General features: G+C 42.4%; 1 protein-coding gene across 2 annotated transcripts in view; it reads left to right on the plus strand.

Moving 5' to 3' along the window:
- ror2 (receptor tyrosine kinase-like orphan receptor 2) overlaps positions 1–25,259 on the plus strand; it is a 57,309-nt gene that overhangs the window by 27,388 nt on the left and 4,662 nt on the right. For both annotated transcript variants that reach the window (XM_088393025.1, XM_088393026.1), the window contains exons 2-8: positions 12,903–12,974; positions 19,097–19,384; positions 19,521–19,551; positions 20,862–20,983; positions 21,098–21,412; positions 21,500–21,754; positions 24,817–25,022. In XM_088393025.1, coding sequence (XP_088249151.1) covers positions 12,903–12,974; positions 19,097–19,384; positions 19,521–19,551; positions 20,862–20,983; positions 21,098–21,412; positions 21,500–21,754; positions 24,817–25,022 — 1,289 coding nt within the window. The remainder of the gene's footprint in view (positions 1–12,902; positions 12,975–19,096; positions 19,385–19,520; positions 19,552–20,861; positions 20,984–21,097; positions 21,413–21,499; positions 21,755–24,816; positions 25,023–25,259) is intronic.

The raw sequence follows: 25,259 nt of genomic DNA on the forward strand, positions 1-25,259 counted from the left end.
GACAGTTGTCCGGGACACTTGAGGGCCAGTCCATCCCTGCTTAATATGTGTATGTGTGCGTGCGTGTGTGCATGCGCACGTGGTACACATCTCAAGCGATTAAATGGAAGCAAAAACATCAAAATAACTGAGTATGTATATCTTCTTGAGCTGCATGGACACATTCTCAAAATACTTTAATCAAAATGGCACTATTCATTTCAAATGTAGAACGAAGGTCCACATGCACGAATATCAAGCTTAACTGAATTTGTTTGTATTTAGTTCCCTGATTTCTTTCAGTTCTGGTTGGTTCATTGTCTCTGTCAAATCTTGCTATGTCCATCTCAAGTCTAAGTACTTTTTCTCGTGTTTATTTTTAATACCTTGTTCACTGTTGAATTTCTGTTTATTTAGTATTCCGTGCCCACCAGCACCTTGTATGTTTTGTTTCCTAATAATTATTTAATTATTCATTCATTTTAATGCCCATATAAGTTTATACTAACTTTATCAGTATCACTTAATTGTATTCTCATAAGCAAAAAAAGAAGGCTGTAAGTTGGGTTGTTTGAAAAAGACAGCAATATAATTGATAGTAAAGAAATTAAAGTGTGTCCAGTAAACACAGAAAGAGAAAAGCAGATGGAAATAGCTTGTTCTGTCCTCAATTCAGTAAAAAAAAGAAGAAAAAAAAGAGTTGGGACACTTGATGGGTGAAGGGTGTGGAACAGAAACAAATGTTTTGAGGTTTTAGCAGCAGCGGTAGATACACACACACACACACACACACACACACACACACACACACACACACACACACACACACACACACACACACACACACACACACACACACACACACACACACACACACACACACACACACACACACAAACAGTTTAAACTGGAGAAGGAAAGTGTTGAAATGCGCCAGAAGGCCCTCCTCCATAAAAAGTCCATGTCTTGGCCTCTCAGCTCTCAAAGGGCTCTTTCATGGCAGAGGAAGCGGGCTGTCGGAATGCAAGCGCAGAGCTGGAGCCCGGGAAGAGAGATTCAAGAGGTCTAATCACCATTTTCCAAAACTTTGGCTACAAGTAATCAATCACAGTTGCTGACCGGCAACCAGGTTTATTGAAAGTCATGTCCGCTCAAATTATGTGAGGGTCATTGTACAGTTGGCCTGGAGGACATCTGGAAGAAGTCAGTAACAAGCATTTGCATAAAAAAGAAGCTGGTGTATCGTTATTGTTAGTGTGCATGATAAATCGGTGGTCAGAAAACTTTTTTTGTGCCACAGACCGGCTTTAAGTGAACAAAAAATAGCTGGTTGGCATGGAAACAAATCAAAACTAATATTTACATATATTGTACACCTCACCATTACATCCAAACTAAATACTGTTGTCAGTGGGTGCTGTGCACTTGTTTCTCTTTAACCGGTCCCATCATGCGTGCACATATGTATGTATGTATGTATGCATCTGTCTATGTAGTACAGGCATGTCCAAAGTCCGGCCCGCGGGCCAAATCCGGCCCCCGGTCATATTTCATACGGCCCACAGCTTCGGTCTTATAATGTATTATTCATGGCCCGCTGTACTGTCAAACTGAATTAAAAAAAAAAATCATGAAACTTGAAACTGTAATTCCTCCTATTACCAAAAGGTGGCAGCACCAGCCCTCGCCGCTCATTTCTGCCATGGCGACTGCAAAGAAAACGAGTAAAGTTGACATTGAGGGCCGTCGCTTTCAAGAGAAATGGGAATTACAATACTTCTTCATTGAAAATCAAGGCAATTGTGTTTGTCTAATTTGTAAAGAGACTGTTGCCTTGTTTAAGGATTTCAACCTAAAGAGACACCATCAGACTAAACATGCTAACACATATGACAAGCTAACAGGGAGTGACCAAGCTGATAAAGTGAAGCAGCTCCATGCTGAACTGGCACCACAACAGCGATTCATCACGTGGGGCTGTGAGTCCAAAGTAAATCAAAAGTAAAAATTACTTAATATTAAATATTACGAAGTGGCCATGTTAATACTGTTCATCATCATCATCGGTTTATAGTCCGTTTTCCAGGCGCCGCTGGGTTGGACTGGGTTCTTGATATGGCTTTCTTCCACCGGGAACGGTCCATGGCCATCTTGTGGTTGATGCCGAGTGCCTTCATGAGGGCTGACACGGTCGTCTGCCAGGTCTTTTTAGGTCGGCCACTGGGTCTTGTTCCCTCTACGTTATACGACATAACTTTCTTCACCCAGTCGTTCTCGTCCTTCCTCACTACATGTCCGTACCATCGCAGTCTGCCTCTCCTCACCACATCCACTATGGCCTCCACTCCCATCTTCTTTCTCAGCTCTGCACTGGGTTTTTTCTCCCTCATTGACACACCACACATCCATCTGATCATCCTCATTTCTGCTCTGTTTAGTTTTTCTTCGTGTTCTGTTTTCAGGGCCCATGCCTCACTTCCGTACGTCATGCTACTTCTGACGCAGGCGGAGTACACTTGGCCTCTCATCTTCAGGGATGGGGCCTTAGATGTTAAGAAGGGCATGAGTTCCCTGAATTTCTTCCACCCGCTTCTCACCCTTGTAGTCACTGCTAGGTCCACCCCACCATCAGTGTTAAGCATGTCTTCAAGGTAGCAGAAGCTGTCCACCACCTCGTACATCTCCCCATCTACTATGAGCCCCTGTTGAAGTTATGAACCTCTAGACGTGACACAAACTATTACTTTCTGAAAAATATTGTAAATGACAAGAGCAAAATTCATTTGTTTTAAGTTTTAATAATAACAGACAACTTTGCATTACTTATAACTCCTGTTTAAAATGTTCATGAGGCAAAAATAATTTTAAACTCTTGTAAATTAAATTATTTCATACAGTTTGTTCAATGTTATCTGACTCTTCAGATATGAATGAAAGGCAGAATTTGTGTTTTTAAAGTTGTTCACATCTACCTGAGTGGCTTATATTTGCTTATTTTGTCATTTAAAAAATAAAGACAATTGGGACAATGAAATTTGTTTCATAACAGTATGTATTTGCATGAAATTTCTGTAGTTAAAAAATGTCTGAAAAAAGTATTGGCCCCCGGGCCCCTTCACTTTATCAAATCTGGCCCTCCTTGCAAAAAGTTTGGACACCCCTGATGTAGTATCTATGTACAGGGCCAGGCAATATTATGTGACACATTTGTAGGGTTAATAAAATGCAAATAAAATAAAGAAACAAAAATGTTTTTTTTTTCATTTTCAAAAAGTACATATAATGGTATTTTGTTTTGTTTCGTTTCACTAACATGAATTGGACTGATGAGCATCGGGCTTTCATTGTGGAAACGTTTATCAAGAATGAATCTGTAACTGCAACACAACGAGTGTTCCATTTGCGCTTCAGACTTTGTAGGCATGATCCCGTACCTGCTCGAAACACAATCTTGTTATGGGTTACTAACTTCAGAGTCAGTGGATCAGCATTGAAACGAAAATCAACCGGCCGACCGCGCACCGGCAGAACTCTAGAAAATGTGGCAGCGGTAAGACCAAAATCACATGATTCAAAAATGAAATTAAATGAAACAAACCAAAACAAAATAGCATTACCGTATTTATTCTAATTATCGCCGATATTCTAATAATCGCCCAGTGTGTGTTAGCGATGACATAAATAAAAAACCTTGATACCTCTAATTATCGCCCATGCTGCTAAAAATCCCCCCCAAAACTTACGTTTTCCTCCGCGACCGCATGCCGACGTCATTGCGCAAGGGTAAATATGACTGATTTAACAGCACGTCGAATTTCCATTTTAAATTGTTTTTCTCCATAAACTATGATACAATTACACTCGTCACTCCGCTTCAATATCCTCACGCAATTACGTTATCGGGGCGTGAGCTCGAACAAGACGATCGCGAAAACATGACGTGCGCAATGTGATGTGTGACGGTAACGTGTCAATGCGTCAATTGACGCACCCCGCTGTTAGAGGTAGATCAAAACAGCTGCTGTTCTAGTGTTAAGAACACCAGTGAGCTAAAGGTATTGCATTCTACATAAGGAAAATATACGTACCGCCCATTTCAATGCCCCTTGGCGATCGGACAAAAAGTGTTCTCTATTAATCGCCCACCCTCCCTGTTGGACATAAACCTTCTCTAATTATTGCCCTGGTATACGGTACATGTACTTTTCGGGGGGGGGGGATGTGTTTCTCCAATTTATTTGCATTTTATTAAACCTACAAATGTGTCAGATCATTTTTGCCAGGCCCTGGAAAATGTAAATAAAAACAAAATACAATGATTTGAAAGTCTTTCTCAACCCATATTCAATTGAATACACTACAAAGACAACATATTTAATGTTCAAACAGATAAACTTAATTGTTTTTTTGCAAAATAATGATTACCGTAATTTCTGAACTATAAGCCGCACCGGACTATAAGTCGCACCATCTAAAATTCAGGGATTCAGGGATTTTTTCTTACATAAGACGCACCGGACTATAAGCCGCACGTGCACATGAGTTTTTCACAAAGAAAGACCGTAAACCAGAAAGCCGTAAAAATCCATAAATACGCCGCTCCGCCATTTAAGCCTCAGGGTTCAAAGTAACCTTCTGAATAAAATGCATTAAAAGTTCACATTCATTACAACTTGTTTTTGGTGAGCAAAATGTCAGAAGAATTGAATTTAAATGCTGATTGATTGGGTTTTAATACAATGCAGATGGTCCAAACAGCACCACTCTTTTGTGTAATCTCTGAGTCACATGGCAGAGTAAGAGAAAGGGTTTAGAGCCCTTTGACGCAGGTCACCTAGCGTGCATTCCTACTAAAGCTCATAATAGTCCAAGCAACACAGCCAGAATAAGCAGCAGCCATAGTAGTGTTTCAAAATAATATTTTTGTTGTTGTTTTTTTCTTCAAGATACCACACATCAGTGGTCCACAGCCTTTTTACGAGTGTATAAAAGTGATCAAGTCATCACAAAAATCACGAAAAAAATCTTACATAAGCCGCACCTGACTATAAGCCGCAGGGTTCAAAATTTTATAGTCCGGAAATTACGGTAACTTAGAATTTCATGGCTGCAACATATCCAGTAGAAGTTGGGAAAGGTGACAAAAAATACTGAGAAAGCTGAAAAAAGCTCATCAAACACCTATTTGGAACATCCCACACATGATCAGGCTAATTAGGAACAGGTCGGTACCATGATTGGGTATAAAAGGAGCCTCCCCAAACATGCTCAGTCATTCACAAGCAAGGACGGGGCGAGGTTCACCACTTTGTCCACAACTGCGTGAGAAAATAGTTGAACCAATTTAAGAACAACATTTCTCAAAGCAAAATTGCAAGGAATTTAGGGATTTCAACATCTACGGTCCATAATATCATCAAAAGGTTCAGAGAATCTGGTGAAATCACTCCACGTAAGCGCCATGGCCAGAAACCGAGACTGAATGACTGTGACCTTCGATCCCTCAGACGGCGCTGCCTTAAAAACCAACATCAGTGTGTAAAGGATATCACCAAATGGGCTCAGGGAAACTTCAGAAAACCACTGTCAGTAAATACAGTTCGTCACTACATCAGTAAGTGCGGGTTTAAACTACCATGCAAAGCAAAAGCTCTTTATGAACAACATCCAGAAATGCCGCCGGGTTCTCTGGGCCTGCGCTCATATAAAATGGACTGATGCACAATGGAAAAGCGTTTTGTGGTCTGATGAGTCCACTTTTCAAATTGTTTTGGGAAACACCGGACGTCGTGTCCTCCGGAGCAAAGAGGAAGCGGATCATCCGGACTGTTATCAACGCAAAGTTCAAAAGCGAGCATCTGTGATGGTATGGGGGTGCATTAGTTCCCATGGCATGGGTGACTTACATTTCTGTGAAGGCAACATAAATCCTGAAAAGTACATACAGATTTTGGAGCAACATATGCTGCCATCCAAGCGACGTCTTTTTCATGTACGCCGATGCTTATTTCAGCAAGATAATGCCAAGCCACATTCTGCACAGGGTACAACAGCGTGGCTTCGAAGTAAAAGAGTCCAGGTTCTCCCCTGGCCCGCTTGCAGTCCAGACCTGTCTCCCATTGAAAATGTGTGGCGCATGATGAAGCGTAAAATATGACAGGGAAGACCCCGCACTGTTGAACAACTGAAGCGGTTCATCAAGCAAGAATGGTAAAGAATTCCACATGAGAAGCTAAGAGAAGTAGTCTCCTCTCTTCCAAAACGTTTGAGTGTTATTAAAAGGAAAGGTGATGTAACGAAGTGGTAAACATGCCCTTATCCAACTTCTACTGCACGTGTTGCAGCCATGAAATTCTAAGTTAATTATTTGAAAAATTAAATAAAATTTATGAGTTTGAGCATTAGATATGTTGTCTTAGTGTATTCAATTGTATATAGGTTGAAAAGGATTTTCAAATCATTGTATTTTGTTTTTATTTACATTTTACACAATTTCCCAACTTCAATCGAATCCGGTTTGTACATACATACATACATATACATATCTATGTACGTACGTAACTATGTATACATACATACATACATACATACATACATACATACATACATAACTAACCGTATTGGGCCGAATATAAGACGACCCTGATTATAAGACTACCCCCTCTTTTACAAGACTGAAGTTTGAAAAAAGACTTTCTGAACACCAAATTTAATTTTTATACAGAAAACGATTACATCTGAAACAAACGATTATAACAATATATTCGAGAGGAAAAGCATCTTATTATGCCTCATTCAAAGCCCGCAAAAACTGTATCACATCTTAATATCTGAACATTTGCATATGTAAACTAAAGTGCAATCACATTTGTAAATGAATGGCTTTTGGTTTTTGAAATGTAAATAAACCAATCTACTGTGATAAAACAACAAATTTGCAATAACTGCATTAACCATCAAAGTGAAGTCTAACTAACTGTAGTCTTGAAACAAATCTGAATAAGCAAAAACATTGCAATAAAATAATGCAAACTGCTACTGCTATTGTTGGGGAGCCTGAGGACTGTATAGGGGGTTGGCTCGGACGGTTATGCTCTTTTCACCCCCGGGTGTCGGTCAGAACACAGGAGGGAAGATGTGGTTCAGTTTTGATTGTTTTACTGAAGTATTGGCAAAAAGGTAACAGGCACTGTGGCTCATAGGGGCATATAGGCAAACTGGCAAAAGGGTATAGGCATGTGTTTGGTCGTAAGGATGTGAGAACAGGTGTGTGTAGTGCACATTGGTGAGTCTTTGGGTGTGTGATTATTGTATGAAGCGTGTGGTGTGGTGTGTGGTATGTTGTGGTGTGTGTGGCTCTGTAACAGACAGAAATACAGCGCTCAACGCTCAACTTCTGATGTCACACAACACTAGTAAACGGCACACATTAAATAACTAACTCCGCGTAACAGTTCCGCTATACTAAATAACCATATATGAAACACTCTCGGCAACACACCAAACATAAATCATCGAGACAACAAAATACATTTGCTGGCGACCGTTAGTCGCCGTGCCACTGCGTAACGGCTACTAGTACGATGCGAGGCAAACTTAAAGGAGCGTGCCGGAGCTGTCAATCAAACGGCGCGCACATGAAGCAAACCGCGATCGGACAAACGGCACAACAGTGGACAGTAGTAACAATGAAATGTATATACTTACTTTTTGTCAAAGACGCACACGATCACAGCAACATACTCAGTCGATACCAGCAACCTTTAACTTACCGCTGTGCACAAGTGAACTCTAGACCAACGAATGTAAGAAGACCCCCACTTTTATTTCAATGCAAAAAACATCATCTTATATTCGGGCCAGTACGGTACTACAAACATACGTTCTGGAAGCAACTTTTCTTCACCATGCTGTTAAGGCTGCGGTCATCTCTCTTGGTTGTGCAGCGTTTCCTGCCACATTTCCCCCTTCCAACAGACTTTTTGTGGATGTACTTTGAAACTGCACTCTGTGAACAGCTTGCTCATTGAGAAATTTCTTTTTGTGTCTTACCCTCCTGATGGAGGGTGTCAATGATGGTCCTCTGGACAGCAATCAGATCAGCAGTCTTCCCCATACTTGAGATTAAGTTTACTGAACCAAGCTGAGTGTTTTTCAAGGCTCAGGAAACCCTTGCAGGTGTTTCGAGTTAGACGATTCAAGTGATTAGTTGAATACCCTACTAGTATACTCTTTCATGATATTCTAATATTTTGAGATAGGATACTTGCGTTTTCTTAAGATGTATGCCATGATTAGCAATATTAAAATAATAAAAGGCTTGCAATATTTCAGTTGATTTGTCATGAATCCAGAATGTATGACATTTTTGTTTTTTTAATTGCATTACAGAAAATAAAGAACTTTATCAAAGTCAAAGTCTGCTTTATTGTCAATTTCTTCACGTCAAGACATACAAAGAGATCGAAATTGCGTTTCCCACTATCCCACGGTGAAACGATATATTATATACCGTAATTTCCGGACTATAAGTCGCGTTTTTTTCCCCCCATAGTTTGGGTGGGGGCGCGACTTAAACTCAGGAGCGACTTATACATGTTTTTTTTCAAAGATTTTTACTTGATCAGTAAGACATCACTTACGAGTATAGTTGACCACTTCCCATGTTATTTTTCGTATAGTTGATCACTTCACATGCTTTTATATCTTTATCTTGAACATATTCAAAACATAAAAAATAGAGAAAACATCAAATAAAGCAATTAACACTTTAAAGCACCATATCCAAGTCCACTGTCTGCTGTATGTACACTTGCTCCATTTTTGCTCCTCTTATATTTATTATTATTATTATTTGTTTATTTATCATTTATTCAACACTCTTGTTTATTCATTGTTTGTGCCTTCTTGGGTTTTTTGTGTTTGTGTTGTGTATGTTTTTTCACAATTTTTTACTTGATCATTAAGACATCACTTACAAGTATAGTTGACCACTTCCCATGTTATTTTTAGTATAGTTGATCACTTCACATGCTTTTATAGCTTCATCTTGAACATATTCAAAACATAAAAAAATAGAGAAAACATCAAATAAAGCAATTAACACTTTAAAGCACCATATCCAAGTCCACTGCCTGCTGTATGTACACTTGCTCCATTTTTGCTCCTCTTATATGTATTATTATTTATTATTATTTGTTTATCATTTATTCAACACTCTTATTTAGTCATTGTTTGTGCCTTCTTGGGTTTTTTGTGTTGCTTGTATGCATATGTGTACTATCTCACCGAGGGATAGTGGGAACGTAATTTCAATCTCTTTGTGTGTCTTAGTATATGAAAAAAAATCGACGATAAAGCAGACTTTGACTTTGATAAAACAACCAAATAAACAAAACAAAAAACTACATCTGAAAAAAATTATATTTTCAGAAGAAACTGGATGAGGGCGCTCTAAATTTCACCGTTGGCCGTGACTCATCAACTGGGTGGGCTTAAGAAAAATGGCACCAAAAAGAAACTCAGATTTTGCAGGTTACAAACTTCAAGTTGTAAAATATGCAGCTGAAAAAAGTAATCGAGCAGCAGAAAGAAAGTTTGGAGAACCGTGATGTACCAATAGATTACTATTTCAAGTGACATCAGTGGCACGGCGCGGCGCGACGGTTGTTTACATAAAGGACAAACGTACCCACGTAAGGACTACCGGCATCATTAGCGGTGATCATTTCTAAGTGACACGAAGGACAAAGAGTTTGAAGGAATTGAGGATTTGGAGTGACATAGAAGGTTTGAAAAACTATTATGGCGTTTACGCACGCCCGGTCCTACTCTACTGAGTCGGGGGCCGGCGCTCGGCCGAGTGGCTGTCCGCGAACGGTGCATGGGGCTCGGACATGGCCATTACGCACGCCCGGTCCTATGCCATGGAGCTCTCGTGTCTGGAAGTCCACGCCGCCACACGCTTGGAAGTTTGTTTTGTTTAATAAAGAGTCGTTTACTAAACCCACGTCTATCCTTGTACTTTGTTAACGCTACAATATAGTTATATACTAGATCTGTGGAATAAAGACGAGGCTGACGTCAGGGCGCACGCGCGGCAATGTTGACAAAGGACGAGGAATTTGATCGATGGATTTAATGGATTTAAAGTGCACGGATAGTTTGATAATATTATTGGCTTATATTATAGTTATTTGAAATATAGTTTATCTATCGTTATATGAGCCTGTGGAATATTTTGAAGTGCAAGCGCCCTCAGCCGCGCGCACCCATTGTTGACAAAGAACGATCGATGGATTTAATGAATTGGAGTGACACCGATGATTTTATAAACGTGTTATTCATGTAATCGTTTTCTTTAATAACTCTATATGTTACGTCAGGCCCATTCTCAGCTCTTCGTTTGTGTTTGTCACGTTAGCATACGTATCGTTTAGCCTGTTGTTGCTATTTAATGAATTTGAGTGACACCGATGGTTTTATAAACATGTTATTCATGTAATAGTTGTCCTTAATCACTCTATATGTTACGTCAGGCCCGTTCTCAGTTCTTTGTTTGTGTTTGTCACATTAGCATATCTATCGTTTAGCCTGTTGTTGCTAGTTAATGAATTGGAGTGACACCGATGGTTTTATAAACATGTTATTCATGTAATAGTTGTCTTTAATCACTCTATATGTTACGTCAGGCCCGTTCTCAGCTCTTTGTTTGTGTTTGTCACGTTAGCATACCTATCGTTTAGCCTGTTGTTGCTATTTAATGAATTGGAGTGACACCGATGGTTTTATAAACATGTTATTCATGTAATAGTTGTCTTTAATCACTCTATATGTTACGTCAGGCCCGTTCTCAGCTCTTTGTTTGTGTTTGTCACGTTAGCATACCTATCGTTTAGTCAAAGTCAAAGTCAGCTTTATTGTCAATTTCTCCACATGCCAAAGACACACAAAGAAACCGAAATTTCGTTCCCCCCTATCCCACGGTGACAAGACATGGCTCACAACAGACAAACAAGTAAACAAGTACAACAAAAGCGTGCTGAATAAATAATGAATAAATAACACAACAATAAATAAATAAATAAGAGGAGCAGAAAAAAAAAAGGAGCAAGTGCGCGTACAGCAGACATTCCCGAAAATAGCGCAACAGTGCCGCACGCTACGCAGAAGGGGGTAGCGAGTTCAGGGCCCTAACACCCTGGAGAAAGAAGCTGTTGGCGAGCCTGGTGGTGCGGGAGCGCAGGCTCCTGTACCTCTTCCCAGAGGGCAGAAGGTCAAACAAAGAGTGAGCCGGGTGACTCACATCACTGGCAATCGAGGTTGCCTTGCGGGCGAGATGGGAGGTGTAAATGTCCTTCAGGGAGGGGAGCGAAGCACCAATAATCTTACTAGCCGTATTCACTATGCGCTGCAGGGCCTTCAAGTTCTGTTCAGTGCAGTTAGCCTGTTGTTGCTATCGTTTAGCCTGTTGTTGCTCGTTCATGACTGTTTTTGGTGTGGGATTTTGTCAAATAAATTGCCCCCAAAATGCGACTTATATTCCGGAGCGACTTATATATGTTTTTTTTTTCATTTTTTGGGGCATTTTATGGCTGGAGCAGACTTATAGTCCGGAAAATACGGTATATAATATTATATTATATTATATTGGTCCACGGACAAACAAAACATTCAAGTAAACAATACAAAAAGCACATACAATGAATAAATAAGAGCAATGAATAAATGAGAGCAACATGGTTGAAACGGAGCATACAGCAGACAGTCAGTATATAGTGCAAAAGTACAGGAGGAGTAGTGCAAGGCAGCCAACGTGATCCAAAAGGCCAGGACGTAATGCTTTATCACAATATTCTAATTTTCTGAGACAGTCTCTGTCAGGTTCAGAATGAGCAAAAGGATCAGCAGACAAAACCAGTGAGGCAGAATGTTGAGTCTTTTCTGACGAGGAGTGCATCCAGATTTACATCAATCCGATTACACTATGAGAGAAGAAACGAGATTCTATGTGAAACTAGAAGTTGCAGACAGGATCCCATGAGAAACGAAAAGTGTGCAAGGACAAAATGCTATGTGAAACAAAGTAGTCATGTGAAAAGAGTGCAAAGACAAAATGGCATGTGCAGACATCAACAACTTTCTTGGATTCCCAGAGGTGTAGAAGGTCAGGAAGCTCCAGACAGCATCGTTTGACTTGTTGTGGACTAGGTGATGTCTGCAAGGCGAAACAGCAAGCATTCTGTGCAATAACTTTATTAATAAGTACTCATTAGGGAACGCATGATAACATATATATACAATTTATCTAACAGTCCTGTATGTATGTATGTATGTATGTATGTATGTATGTATGTATGTATGTATGTATGTATGTATGTATGTATGTATGTATGTATGTATGTACGTATGTATGTATGTATGTATACATACGTACATAGATGTCAATGTTTCACCTGCCTTTGATCTAACTGTCATCCTGCTAACAAGGCTACAATGTTTGTCCATGCATCCATTGTCTTTGACAGGTACATCACCCCTGCCAACCTAAAACAGTTTTGCTGTTTATTTGTGAAAACAGCGGCACAGCCCAGAAATACGTGTACCATTATTCTATCTATTGATCGAGCCACAATGCCAGTAAACAACAGTGACCAAGTCTGGAAGCAACATAATCTGTACAAAGGGGTGTTTTGAGTGAGCTGGACTATTTTCTCTCAGTTAAATTTGAAATCCACTAAATCCATTCAGTTAAATTGAGGTTCAAATATTATTGTTGTGCCACTCTGTTCACACGGTCAGCTCTGTCGCCACTAAAATGACCCAAGTACATAGTATGAAAATGGCAAACAATCAGTCAAAGCCGTAACATGTAATAGATCTGTTTCATAAATCACTAACAAGTGTCTGTGACTATATTGCAGGTGACCCCAGGCTCTCAATTGATGCAGAAGGTCTGGCTGAATCTCAGAGTGGAGCTGCTCCGACGCTTGAAGGTAAAAATTGTCTCTTTGTTGCCCTTCATTTATACCATCTGAGGGTAATGATTAAAACATTCCGGATGTCTGTTGTCATATTTTCTTGGGTCACAATTGTATAGCAACATTCTTGAAAGTTACAAGAATCCTTAATGTTCGTGAGAGGAAGAATTAGGCTAAATGCAGCACATTATAGCCATTGGTTTTATGTTACATGATAAACAACCACCAACTGTGAACTGTGACTCACTTACTGACCTACGGTTATTTTTTAAATGAATCGTGCAAGAACTGACCATCAAGCGGGATTTTACCATGACTACCGCGAGAACTTGCCACCAAGTGTGATTTTGCCATGAATAGTGTGAGGGCTCGCCACCAAACATGATTTTGCTGTGAATCACACAAGAACTCACCTTCTGGCATTGTTTTAACGTGAATCGCGTGAGAACTGAGTCAAGCTAATCAACGCTAAAAAAAGACATTCATTCATTTTCATCTCATCTTTGCTTGTGAACTAAAATGTCTAAAGCTTTTTGCCCAGTCTTTATTTTGTAAACTACATTTTTGTCTCATTGACATTAGTTAGTTTAGTTAGGCCTTTTCATTCCTTTTGGAACATAGGCCATCGATGAAGAGTTTCCACCCTCGTCTGTCTTGTGCCATCTTCTCCAGCTGTTTCCACGACAGTCCCATCTTCTTGACGTCCAGCTCTGTGCTCCTTCTCCAGTTGTTTTTGGGTCTCCCTCTGCTTCTTTTGCCTTGTGGGTTCCATGTTAACGCCTGTTTGGTTATAGCCAAGTTGTTTTTTCTCAGGGTATGTCCTATCCAGCTCCAGTTCCTCCTCAAAACCTGTATCTCTATTGTTTCTTGTTTGGTGCGGTCCCATAGGCTTGTGTTGCTGATGCGGTTGGGCCAGAAGATCCTGAGGATGCGTCTTAGGCAATAGTTTGTGAAGGTTTACAGTTTAGCGGTGATGTGTTTAGTGGTCCTCCATGTTTCTAATCCATATAGCAGCACTGTTTTGACGTTGGAGTTGAAGATTTTGAGTTTAGTATTGAGTGAAATGGTTTTGGTTTTCCAGATCTTATATAATATGTTGAATGCTGTTCTTGCTTTCCCTATTCTTGATGTCACATCTTCCTCTGTTCCACCGTCCACTGCAATTGCACTTCCTAGGTATGTGAATTTGCCTACCTCTTCCAGTGGGCAGCCCCTGAGGTTAATGGGGTTTGTGTTTTTGTTGTTTACTCGCATTACTTTGGTTTTTGCTCCATTTATTTTTAGTCCCAGTCCTGCTGCTGTTTTTCGAGTAGTTGAGTTTTCTCCTGTATCTGTTGGTGGCTGTGTGAGAGTAGAGCAATATCGTCAGCAAAGTCCAGGTCTTCTAGTTGTTCTGTCAAAGTTCATTGGATGCCTGTCTTTTTATTGTGGGTAGTTTGTTTCATGATCCAGTCAATGCATGGGAGGAATAGAAAGGGGGAAAGTAGACATCCCTGTTTCACTCCAGTGAGCACGGTGAATGTTTTCTGTGTTGGTCCCTGGTGCAGCACTTGGCACTGCATGTCCTGATATAAGCTTTTGATGATGTTGATGAACTTATGGGCTATTCCGTAATGTGCCATTAAACTACATAATAGCTTCCGGTCTACGCTGTCAAATGCCTTTTCGAAGTCTATGAAATTTACGTAAGCCGGGGTGTTCCATTCTCTCGATTATTCTATAATGATCCTAAGGGTAGCAATTTGGTCAATACATGATCTTCCATTTCTGAAACCAGCTTGATTTTCTCTGAGCTCCTCGTCAACCCCTTTCCGTAGTCTTCCTAAGATGATGCGGCTTAGGACTTTGCTCGGTGTTGATAGCATCATGATGCCTCTGTAGTTGTTGCAGTCTCTAAGGTCTCTTTTTTGGGGGATGACAGCACTCAGCCCATCTTTCCAGTCTGCTGGTATGTTTTCTTCCTCCTCCCATATTTTCCTGATGAGTGTGTGGAGCATGATTGTTGTCGTTTCAACATCCGCCTGTAGGGCCTCTGCTGGGATTTCATCTGGCCCTGCGGCTTTGCCACGTCGGAGCATCATGATAGCCCTCTTTACCTCAGATCTTGTTGGGGGGACGCAATTGATTTTGAGTTGGTGTGCTGCTGATGAGATCTCTATTACTTGGTCAGGCGGTGGTTTATTCAACAGCTCGCTGAAATGCTCTGTCCACCTTTGGTGTTGTTCCTCCTTGGTGGTGAGGAGTCGTCCCTCTTTATTCCGGATTTGTGTGTTGAAGTCTGAACTTCCTGTCACGTATCGTCCCCAACTGCTCCACTATGTGTCTGTTGTCTTGGTTTCTGTCTGTGTGCTCGCCCCTCCCCTCCTGTGTGCCCATGATCAGATTATTCCCACCTGCCTCTCGTTACCTGTCGTGTATATAAGTCCTGTCTGCCCCTCACTCCCTGTCGGATCATTGGTTGTGGTTGTTCGGTGTTGGATTTACGTTGTGTGTTCCTGTCATGAGGTCTTTTTTGGTTCCTGTTGTCGTCCGGTCTTGGTGTCGCCATGTCCTGATGTCGTCTGGTTTCACGTCCCGGTCAGTCATCCATGTTATTGTGGTTACGTCGTGTCAGTTTGCCTTTTTTGAGTTCACCAATAAACCCTGGTCCAAGCTGCACCTGGTCGTCCTGCTCCATGCTCCACCCCTGAACCTGACAGAATGATCCGACCACCAAAACGACCAGCGCTTGGACCCTCCTCCACCACCAGCTCCCACTGCGACGCCCGATCCACGTCTGAGCAGGTTCCATCGCCGTGGGCTCCACAGCTGCCGTCGAACTTGCTCCCGCGACTCCGAACCCGCGGCCGCCATGAGACTTGCGGCCACCATCGGGCCTCACCCCGGCGTCACTGGACCCACGGCCGTCGTCGGACTTCTTGCCAGCAACGCCGGACCCGCGGTTGTCGCCGGACTTTGAGCCAGCTGCACCTGGCTCCACTCCCACTGCTGCGGCGCGTGATGGCTCCTGCCGCTACGCACAGCCACGCCTTCTGAAATGCCGCCGATCACGGTACGGACTTTCAGAGTTGCCGCCGATCGCGGTACAGACTTCCGGAGTCGCCGCCAATTGCTGTACGGACTTCCAGAGTCGCCATCCGAATGCATTTTATGTTTGGGTTGCCGCCCGAGTGCGGTTCATGTTTGTGTTGCCGCAGATTGCGGTTCATGTTAGGGTTGCCGCCCGAGTGCGGTTCAGGTTAGTGTTGCCGCCCGAGTGCGGTTCATGTTCGTGTTGCCGCCCGAGTGCGGTTCAGGTTATGGTTGCCGCCCGAGTGTGGTTCAGGTTAGGGTTGCCGCCCGAGTGCGGTTCAGGTTAGGGTTGCCGCCCGAGTGCGGTTTATGTTCCCCAAGTCGCCGCCCGAGCGCGGTTCGGTTCCCCCAGGTCTCCGCCCGAGTGCGGTTCATGTTCCCCAAGTCGCCGCCCGAGCGCGGTTCTGTTCCCCAAGTCGCCGCCCGAGCGCGGTTCGGTTCCCCCAGGTCGCCGCCCGAGTGCGGTTCGGTTCCCCAAGTCGCCGCCCGAGTGCGGTTCGGTTTCCCAAGTTGTTTGGGGTTTTTTTGGGGGACGTCGGGAGCCGTCCCTTGTGGGGGGGGTTCTGTCACGTATCGTCCCCAACTGCTCCACTATGTGTCTGTTGTCTTGGTTTCTGTCTGTGTGCTCGCCCCTCCCCTCCTGTGTGCCCATGATCAGTGTGATTATTCCCACCTGCCTCTCGTTACCTGTCGTGTATATAAGTCCTGTCTGCCCCTCACTGCCTGTCGGATCATTGGTTGTGGTTGTTCGGTGTTGGATTTACGTTGTGTGTTCCTGTCATGAGGTCTTTTTGGTTCCCGATGTCGTCCCGTTTGCTGTCCTTGTGGTTCCTGTCTGTTTCGAGTCTGTTTTTGTTTGCCATCCCTGTCGGTCAGTCTGTCATGTTATTAGTTTGCCAGTTCTCGTCTGTTTCCCTCGATGCCTCGTTCCACTTCCCTTTTCCCTCAATAAACCCTGGTCCAAGCTGCACTTGGTCGTCGTGCTCCATGCTCCACCCGACCGTGACACCTCCCAGCTAGTTTCCTGGTGGTCATGTAGAGTTCCTTGAGATTGTTTTGTGCTGCTGCTTCCTGTGCGTCTTTAGCCAGTGCCTCAATGTAGTTTTTCTCGTCCCGTTTGGCATTTTTCCTTACTTCCTTGTTTGCTTCCTCGTAGTCCTTGTGGGCTGCGGCCTTTCTCGCTCGTGCCTTGCATTTGTTTAGTGTCCTTTTTTGCCCTCCTTTCTTCTATTTTTTTCCAGGTTTCTGTTGACAGCCAAGGTTTATGGTTTGTTGTCCTTTTCCCTAAAACTTCCAGACAGGTCTCCTTCCATACACTTTTCAGGCTGTTCCAGTACTCCTTCACTGGTTGTTCTTGCAGGGCTTGAAACCTGTTCTGGAGGGTGGTTTTATACAGCTCGGTTGTTCCAATGTCCTGGAAGAGCTGGATGTTGTACTTTGTTCTGTTCCCAGCAGGGGTATTGCGGCGCTTTAGCTTGAGTTGGAGTTTTGCAGCCAGTAGGTGGTGGTCTGATCCAGCATCTGCCCCCTCTTTACTCTCACATCCAGGAGAGACCGTTTGAACGTCCGGTTGATGCATATGTGGTCAATCTAGTTTTCGGTAGTGTGGTCGGGAGATATCCAGGTGGCTTTATGAATGTGTTTATGGGGGAATATGGTGCCTCCTATGACCAGGTTGGTGCCAGCACATATGTCTGAAAATCGTTCCCCATTTTTGTTCATGGTGCCAAGTCCATGTCTTCCCATGGCCAGTTCGTATCCATTGTTGTTGTTTCCCACCTTGGCATTCATGTCGCCCATGAGTAAGGTTAGGTCTTTTTCCTTCCTGGACTGGAGTAGATGTTGTAGTTGGTTATAGAAATTATCCTTCATTTCCTCCTCTGCATTGTTGGGAGGTGCATAGCACTGTATGATTTGAAGGTTGATTCTTATATGGGTGGTTTGGAACCTTGCAGTGATAATTCTTGAGCTGATGGGCTCCCAACTGATGAGGTCCTGTTGTGCTTCTTTGGAGAGCATGAGTGCCACTCCTTCTGTGTATGGCGCTGCTTCCTCTGCATGTCCAGAGTAGAGAATGTACTCGCCACTGGCTAGTTTGACTTCACCTGTCTGGGTCCAGCTGGTTTTGCATAGGCCAAGGATGGAAGCCTTGTATCTTCTCATCTCCACAGCAATGACTGTTGTTTTCCCTGCTGCGAACATGGTCCTGATGTTCCAGGTTGCTATGTTTGTCGGTTTCCTAGGGGATAGCAGATTCCACCGCACCCTCTCCAAATGGTTTTCAGCATGCGGCTTCATTTCCTCTTCAGCTTGTATCCTTGAAGAGTCTACATCTCCTAGGTTGTGGGTTTTTTTTTCCTTCATCAATGTTTCTGTAATCGTTTTTAAATCCACTACATGGGTGATGGGCCCATGAGCTTTACCATTGCCCTATTTGCCAGCTTGACCTGTTACCACCTCTCACGACGGGAACGTTAGGGTTGGATTTTGACATTAGTCAACAAAAATGGATCCTGATTTAATAATAATAATGCATTTGATTTAGATCACACTTTTCTATAGTATTCTCAAAGTGCTCATATTAGACGTATTATTCATACACGACTCACCTATTCACACTCTGGTGGCGATAAACGACCTAAGTAGCCAGAGCAGCCCTGGGGTAGGCTGACAGTGACTGCCAGTGCACTCCTACAGCCCTTCTGACCACAACCAAACATTTATACACCAGTGTGAGTGGCACCGAAGGCAATGTGGGTGAAGTGTCTTGCCCAAGGATACAACGACCCATGATTCAGGCAGAGCACAAATCCATCAGCCAACCTTCTGGACGACTAATCCACAGCCACCCCAACTAGGATATCTGTTAATTTTTGTTTCTTTATTCTATTTGGTTTTGTTTTTTCTTGTTATATGTTTACATGACCAATCAATCAATTAATCAATCAAAGGGAATGATTGTGTTCCCACAAAACCACAAAACGTAGACTTTGGACGTTGTCCTTACGCAAAGATTTTTTCTGCATCACTTTAACTGATATTTTTTTGTATTTCACTTTGTCAAGGTTACTTCCTTGAGTTCTTGGAGCCAGTCAACAATATCACACACTTCCAGGGCCAGACAGCAACACTGCACTGCAAAGTGTCTGGTAATCCACGACCGATGATTCGCTGGCTTAAAAATGATGCCCCCGTTGTCCAGGAGCAGGGACGTATCACTGTCCGCAAAACTGAGGCTGGATCCAAGCTTAGGATCACCGACCTTGACACTACAGACACTGGCTATTATCAGTGTGTTGCCTCCAATGCTTACAAAGTGATCTATGCCACAGGCGTCCTTTATGTCAAACTGGGTAAGGTTTGTTTACACAGTGAATCAGTATCTCTATTTGTCTTTTTCACAACTTTTTAAGTAGCATGCATAATCGTGTCAATCACTGATGCATTTTTGTAAAAGGTGAATTCATGTTTGATCATGTTAATCCACAGGGCAGATGCCTACTCATGGGCCAGATCATACGTAAGTGAACTCTTTCTTTTTGTGAAACAGATTGAGAACCATTACTTCCTCATGTTTGGTCATGTTTTTGTAGTGATGGAAACTTTGTATACTTGAACTTTCGAAAAAGTTGCATTAGTTAAGAAATACTGTTGGAAAATTCATACCATTTCAATGTCAATGCTATCTTCTTAGTGGGTTTAAAAAAGGAACCAAAGACTCAAAAATACATTCACTAGATACAAGGATCGGTCATAGCTGTTCTAGATGGAAAATAATGCTGCTTCTATTAGAAGAGACTGTTTTTGTCTACGTGTCTGTTACACTTGGATCAAGGAGGAGGATGCAGAGTGACGAAAAACTCAGGAATTTATCTTGACAGGCGAGATCCGACAAAAATCAAAATCACCTCGAAGAGGGAAATCCAGGCAAAAAAACAAAATAACTAAACAGTTCTCTGGGTAAATCAAGAATAAGAAAGGTTCTTCAAAAAACTAGACAAGGTATTCAAAAGTCTCTTTCAGCTTACGTGATCGCTAATTCTCCTGACACGACAAGACGCACTGGCACAAGACAAGGGGAAGACGCTGACTAAATACGCTCAGAAGGGTAAGGACACAGGTGCAAACAATCAGGATCAAGGGCACAGGTGCACACGATTAGGATCAGGGAAGACAAGCAGACTGACGCACAGAGGAAGGATCCACGAACTGAAACGAGAGGAGAGTTACTTATCACAATAAAACAGGAAGAGACAATACGACAAAAAGACAAGACAACAATAACCCACAAAACATGATGGCATGACAGTGTCCGCTCGTTAGTGATTACACGTTACTGTATCAATGTGTAATTTTTCTTAGCAAGTTAAAATGTCCCATTATTGGTGTGCTATTTTTAGAAGTGACCTGTTATTACATTCTTGGAACTAACTACGAGTTCTACAGGTAATGGTTGGACTCTGCCAAGCTGCCCTTTTACGTAGATAACTTTTTGGGTGGGTGGGGTGGTTTGGATTGATGGATGGACGGACGGGCGGGCAGGCGTTCGAACGGGCGGCTGGATGGATGGGAAAAAAACAATATTTTGTACAATGTACAGACTTCGCCACTGTATGTTTTCCGAAAAATATTCTCCAGAATTCTGTGTCACTTCATACATGATGAAGTAAAAATAATTGTTTATTGATGTTTTAGCAATTCCTCAGTACCACCATCGTAATTACTTTAAGAATTCTTCAGGAACTTTGATTCTGTCAGATTTGCTTTAAATCACTCTTAACATTAAAAAAAAACAGTTAACTAAGTAATCATTGGTGCTGTGTTTTTAAGGTCACACGAAAAAGGATTTTGCCAACCATACCGTGGCATTGCCTGTGCCCGCTTCATTGGCAACCAAAGCATTTATGTGGAATCTCTACAGATGCAGGGCGAGAGTGAAAATCGCATCACCGGTAGAAAAAATATATTTTTGATTACAATTCTAAACATCCAAGCACCCGTTGTTTGTGTTTTGGTAATCATTTGGTCAGTAAAACAATGTAAGCACATCTCTTCTTTTTTCTAAGCTGCCTTCACAATGATTGGCACCTCTACTCATCTGTCGGATCAGTGCTCCAAATTTGCCATCCCCTCTTTCTGCTACTACGTCTTCCCTCTGTGTGACGAGAGCTCCCGGAGTCCTCGGCGACGTCAACTCTGTCGAGATGAGTGTGAGGCCCTGGAGAACGACCTGTGCCATGCTGAATACACTATTGCCAGATCCAATCCCATGATCCTCATGCAGTTAGAGCTTCCCAGCTGTCACCTCCTACCTCACCCAGGAACACGTGATGCTGCTTCATGTATGAGAATCGGAGTGCCACCAGAAAAACTCGGCCCATGTAAGTTGATAAGATGAAAAGTAGTCATTCAAGATGATAGGCAGGCATCGTGGCAAAATAGTGTCCTACCCATAACGTGTTTTACAGATTCCCCCACAGACCACAGCTGCTACAATGGAAGCGGGGCTGATTACAGGGGCACTGTCAGCACCACTAAATCCGGTCACTACTGCCAGCCATGGAGCAGTCAGTACCCCCATACTCACTATCTGTCTCAAGACTACCCTGAACTATGGGCAAGCCACAACTACTGCCGAAACCCAGGAGGCCAGATGCAGGCTCCCTGGTGCTTTACTTTGGACCCTCGAGTCAGAGTGGACCTTTGTGATATTCAACCTTGCAGTAAGTATCATGCTGTCAACTAAAGCAGCCTTTCTCAAACATTTTGCACCATCAAAAACTAGGGATCAGCATTTTAGGCCTCCGATCCCAATCCGATATTTTAACCTCAAATCCGATCCGATTGTGAGTCCCGTTCCAATGTTCTCCCTTTAGTATTGAAATGTATAAAACTGAAATATATTTTGAGCAAGTAACTCAACTTTTTATAAGACTAAAATTCCATCAATAAACATTACTATTATTATTGTAAATCCCATGAAATCAAAATGTTACTGAGAATTAAAGGTCAGCTTCAGTTTAATATTTTAGACAAAAGTAAAAAGAAAAACACTGACTTGGCACAGAAAGTGCTATCCAACTGTTACTGAGATGGGCTGGTTGTGTTGCAATAAACTCGACCAACCTTTCTGTGATCTTCTTTGACCTCTTGTTTTCCTTGGAGTATTTGTCTCTCCTCATAGCGTCCAGCGTTTGTTGCTTTGGTTTAGCAACCTTTCCATCTGCAGCTTTACAAAACACTTCATACACATTGTGATGTTTTGTCCTCAGATGACGAATCAATTTTGTGGTGTTAGATGTAGCTACCTCTGTTGCTACCTCCTCTTGAAATTGCCATATTGAAGACATTGCAAGTAACTTTAGGACAGTCTTCACTCTGGAGAGTAAAATATTTCCACACGTCTGATATGCTTGCTTTGCACTCCACAGTTTGTATTGCGCAGCTATCGTCAACCGTATAGAGAAAACCTGGGCAAATTACGGCCCGCGGGCCACATCCGGCCCTTTGTGCGTCCCTGTCCGGCCCGCATGAGGCCAATCGTAATTTAAAAAAAAAAAAAATTAGAATCGTGCGTACAATACAACCGTTTCGCTTTTATTTTGAAAGGCGTCGCACTTTTGTGTAGCGTACGTGTATGTGAGCTGTGCGTGAAGGTGAACAGTGCAAAGTAATGCTGCCCGAGAAACGTGTGCTGACCCTCAGAAAATAAAAGTTGACAAGGAGCGCCGTGTTTTCAACAAGACATGGACTGCCAAGTATTTCTTTACAGAAATGAAAGGTAAAGCCATGTGCCTGATTTGTGGTACACAGGTCACTGTGTTTAAAGAATATAATTTGAGTCGCCACTACATGACCAAGCATGAGAAAAAATACATCTGTCTGATAAACAGGGCGCATCAGAGGCTGATGCATTGCTAGCAAAACTGCAAGCCCAACAAGGACTTTTTATCAAACTTCACACCCAGAGATGCAGCGGCTTTGTCATTTGAGGAAAAGTTAAAGAAGTTAAGAATAAATTGTACTGATTAATGATTTTTGTTTTTTTATTTGACCTTTACACCACAATTTCACATAGCTTAATATAAACATAAACAGAATAATTGTATTCTTCTAATTACCAGTACCAACTATTTAAAATAAATAATTTAGTGCATTTTACAATGGAAGAAAATTGAGCAGGTTTAAGTTATCGTAGGTGTGGCCCTCTGACACAACTCAGGTTTTTCATGTGGCCCCTTGTAAAAATTAATTGCCCACCCCTGGTATAGAGGGTACTTTACGGCATTTGCCGTAAAGATCGGCACGACTCATCAGCTAATTTAGCCGAGCTCTGATCACCGGAAAATAGGAAACGATTGGGGTGATCCGATCTCGGGATCGGGACATCCCTATCAAAAACGCATACCTAACACTGCAACATCATGCAGTTTGCATTGCACCGAAACAGTGATTCTCTAACTTTTTAACTTTTGCTAAGCATTTGTACAACCAATGGACAGCTCAGCTTCAGAAAGCTGGTAAGCCGTGTTTGGTTGTGACCTGAGTCACAGCAAGTGGCAAAATGGCTGACCCCTGAGACTGATGAAAAGGTGGATCTTGCCGATGTAATTCATATTCCACAAACAAAACATTAATCAGAAAGCTGTGTTTGGGCTGCACAGAACATATTACAAAGGGAAATTTGGGGGTTAGGGTTAGGGGTTCCGTTTTAAGTGTCCTCCTCCTTAAACAACAAGCTTGAGTGCGCACATATGACGAGGAAGACAGAGAGGAGATGGTAATGTCCATCCATCCATCCATCCATCCATCCATCCATCCATCCATCCATCCATCCATCCATCCATCCATCCATCCATCCATCCATCCATCCATCCATCCATCCATCCATCCATCCATCCATCCATCCATCCATCCATCCATCCATCCATCCATCCATCCATCCATCCATCCATCCATCCATCCATCCATCCATCCATCTTCTTCCGCTTATCCGGGGTCGGGTTGCGGGGCCAGCAGCTTTAGGAGGGACTCCCAGTCTTCCCTCTCCCCAGCCACTTCATCCAGCTCATGAATCATATTGGTATGATTGTTTTGATCATTTCAGACATTGATTTGGGGAGAAGTGCACGTGATGTGCACACGAATTTTGGTGGCGATTGGTCATTTTTTTTCAACCATGCTAAACCTTTTCTCTATAGTGAACATCTATGTGGAGGAAAAAGTTTAATGCCTGTAAATTTTTTTTTTTCTTTCTTTTTTGAGATAGGTCATACGCTTTGCGCAGGAAGTGAAATATGCATCTGTCAGGTCGGATTTTGCGGGTAGGAGTAATAAGCTATGATAAATGAGGGCCACCCAGGACTGCAAACTATGTATGGCAGGGGTCACCAACGTGGTGGCCGTGGGCACCAGATAGTATTGGAGGAGCTCACCAGTGAAGTGATCTTTTGAAAATGTTAATCTTTGCAAAGATTTCAAGAAATAAAATTATACATATTGGTATGTAATGTCGTTGATTATTGTAAGAAATCGTGAACATGATCAGTGTCTTAACATACATGAATATAATGACTTATTAACTTCCAATTAAAGGTCCCTTCAGCAAATTTGTCACCTCAGAAGTGTGTATGAAATTGGTAACCCGTTGTATTTATCAGTCCCCGAGCAGTAGCTCTCACTTTCAAAGAGGTGGTTGACTGCAAGTGTATGGGACGCTCGCCGAATATGTATTTTGAATATAACGTCCACTTAACTTACTTTGCTATCATCTTTCTATTCACAGAGCCTCCAGACAACCTCAGAAAGGAGATTCTGTTCATTTTAATCCCTGCAATCGCCATCCCTTTGGTGATTGCTTGCCTCTTTTTTTTGGTTTGCATGTGTCGAAATAAGCAAAAAGCACCAAGTGACACGCCTCCTCGCTGCCAGCTCAACAGCTCACCAAACCAAGACATGGAGATGTCTCTCCTAAACCAGCACAAACACCAGGTGGGATGGCTGTCGTACAAAAGAGTACAACATTTCCACTACAGTGAATCATCTAAGGTTGGACAAATTCTGATTAGGATTGCTGCTGTTAAACCTCTGATATGTTCCAATTTTGTAAAGCTACAATTGATGTAGTTGATGTAGTCATCAACAATTGTTACAGTTGAAAAAGCTCGCTGGACATTCATGGCAATCAAGTGTCACATTTGTCCATCCCACCTCCCTGCTGCAGTTGTC

Source organism: Syngnathus floridae, chromosome 12 (genome assembly GCF_059516105.1).
Source record: "Syngnathus floridae isolate MCC-2025c chromosome 12, RoL_Sflo_1.0, whole genome shotgun sequence".
NCBI lineage: Eukaryota > Metazoa > Chordata > Actinopteri > Syngnathiformes > Syngnathidae > Syngnathus > Syngnathus floridae.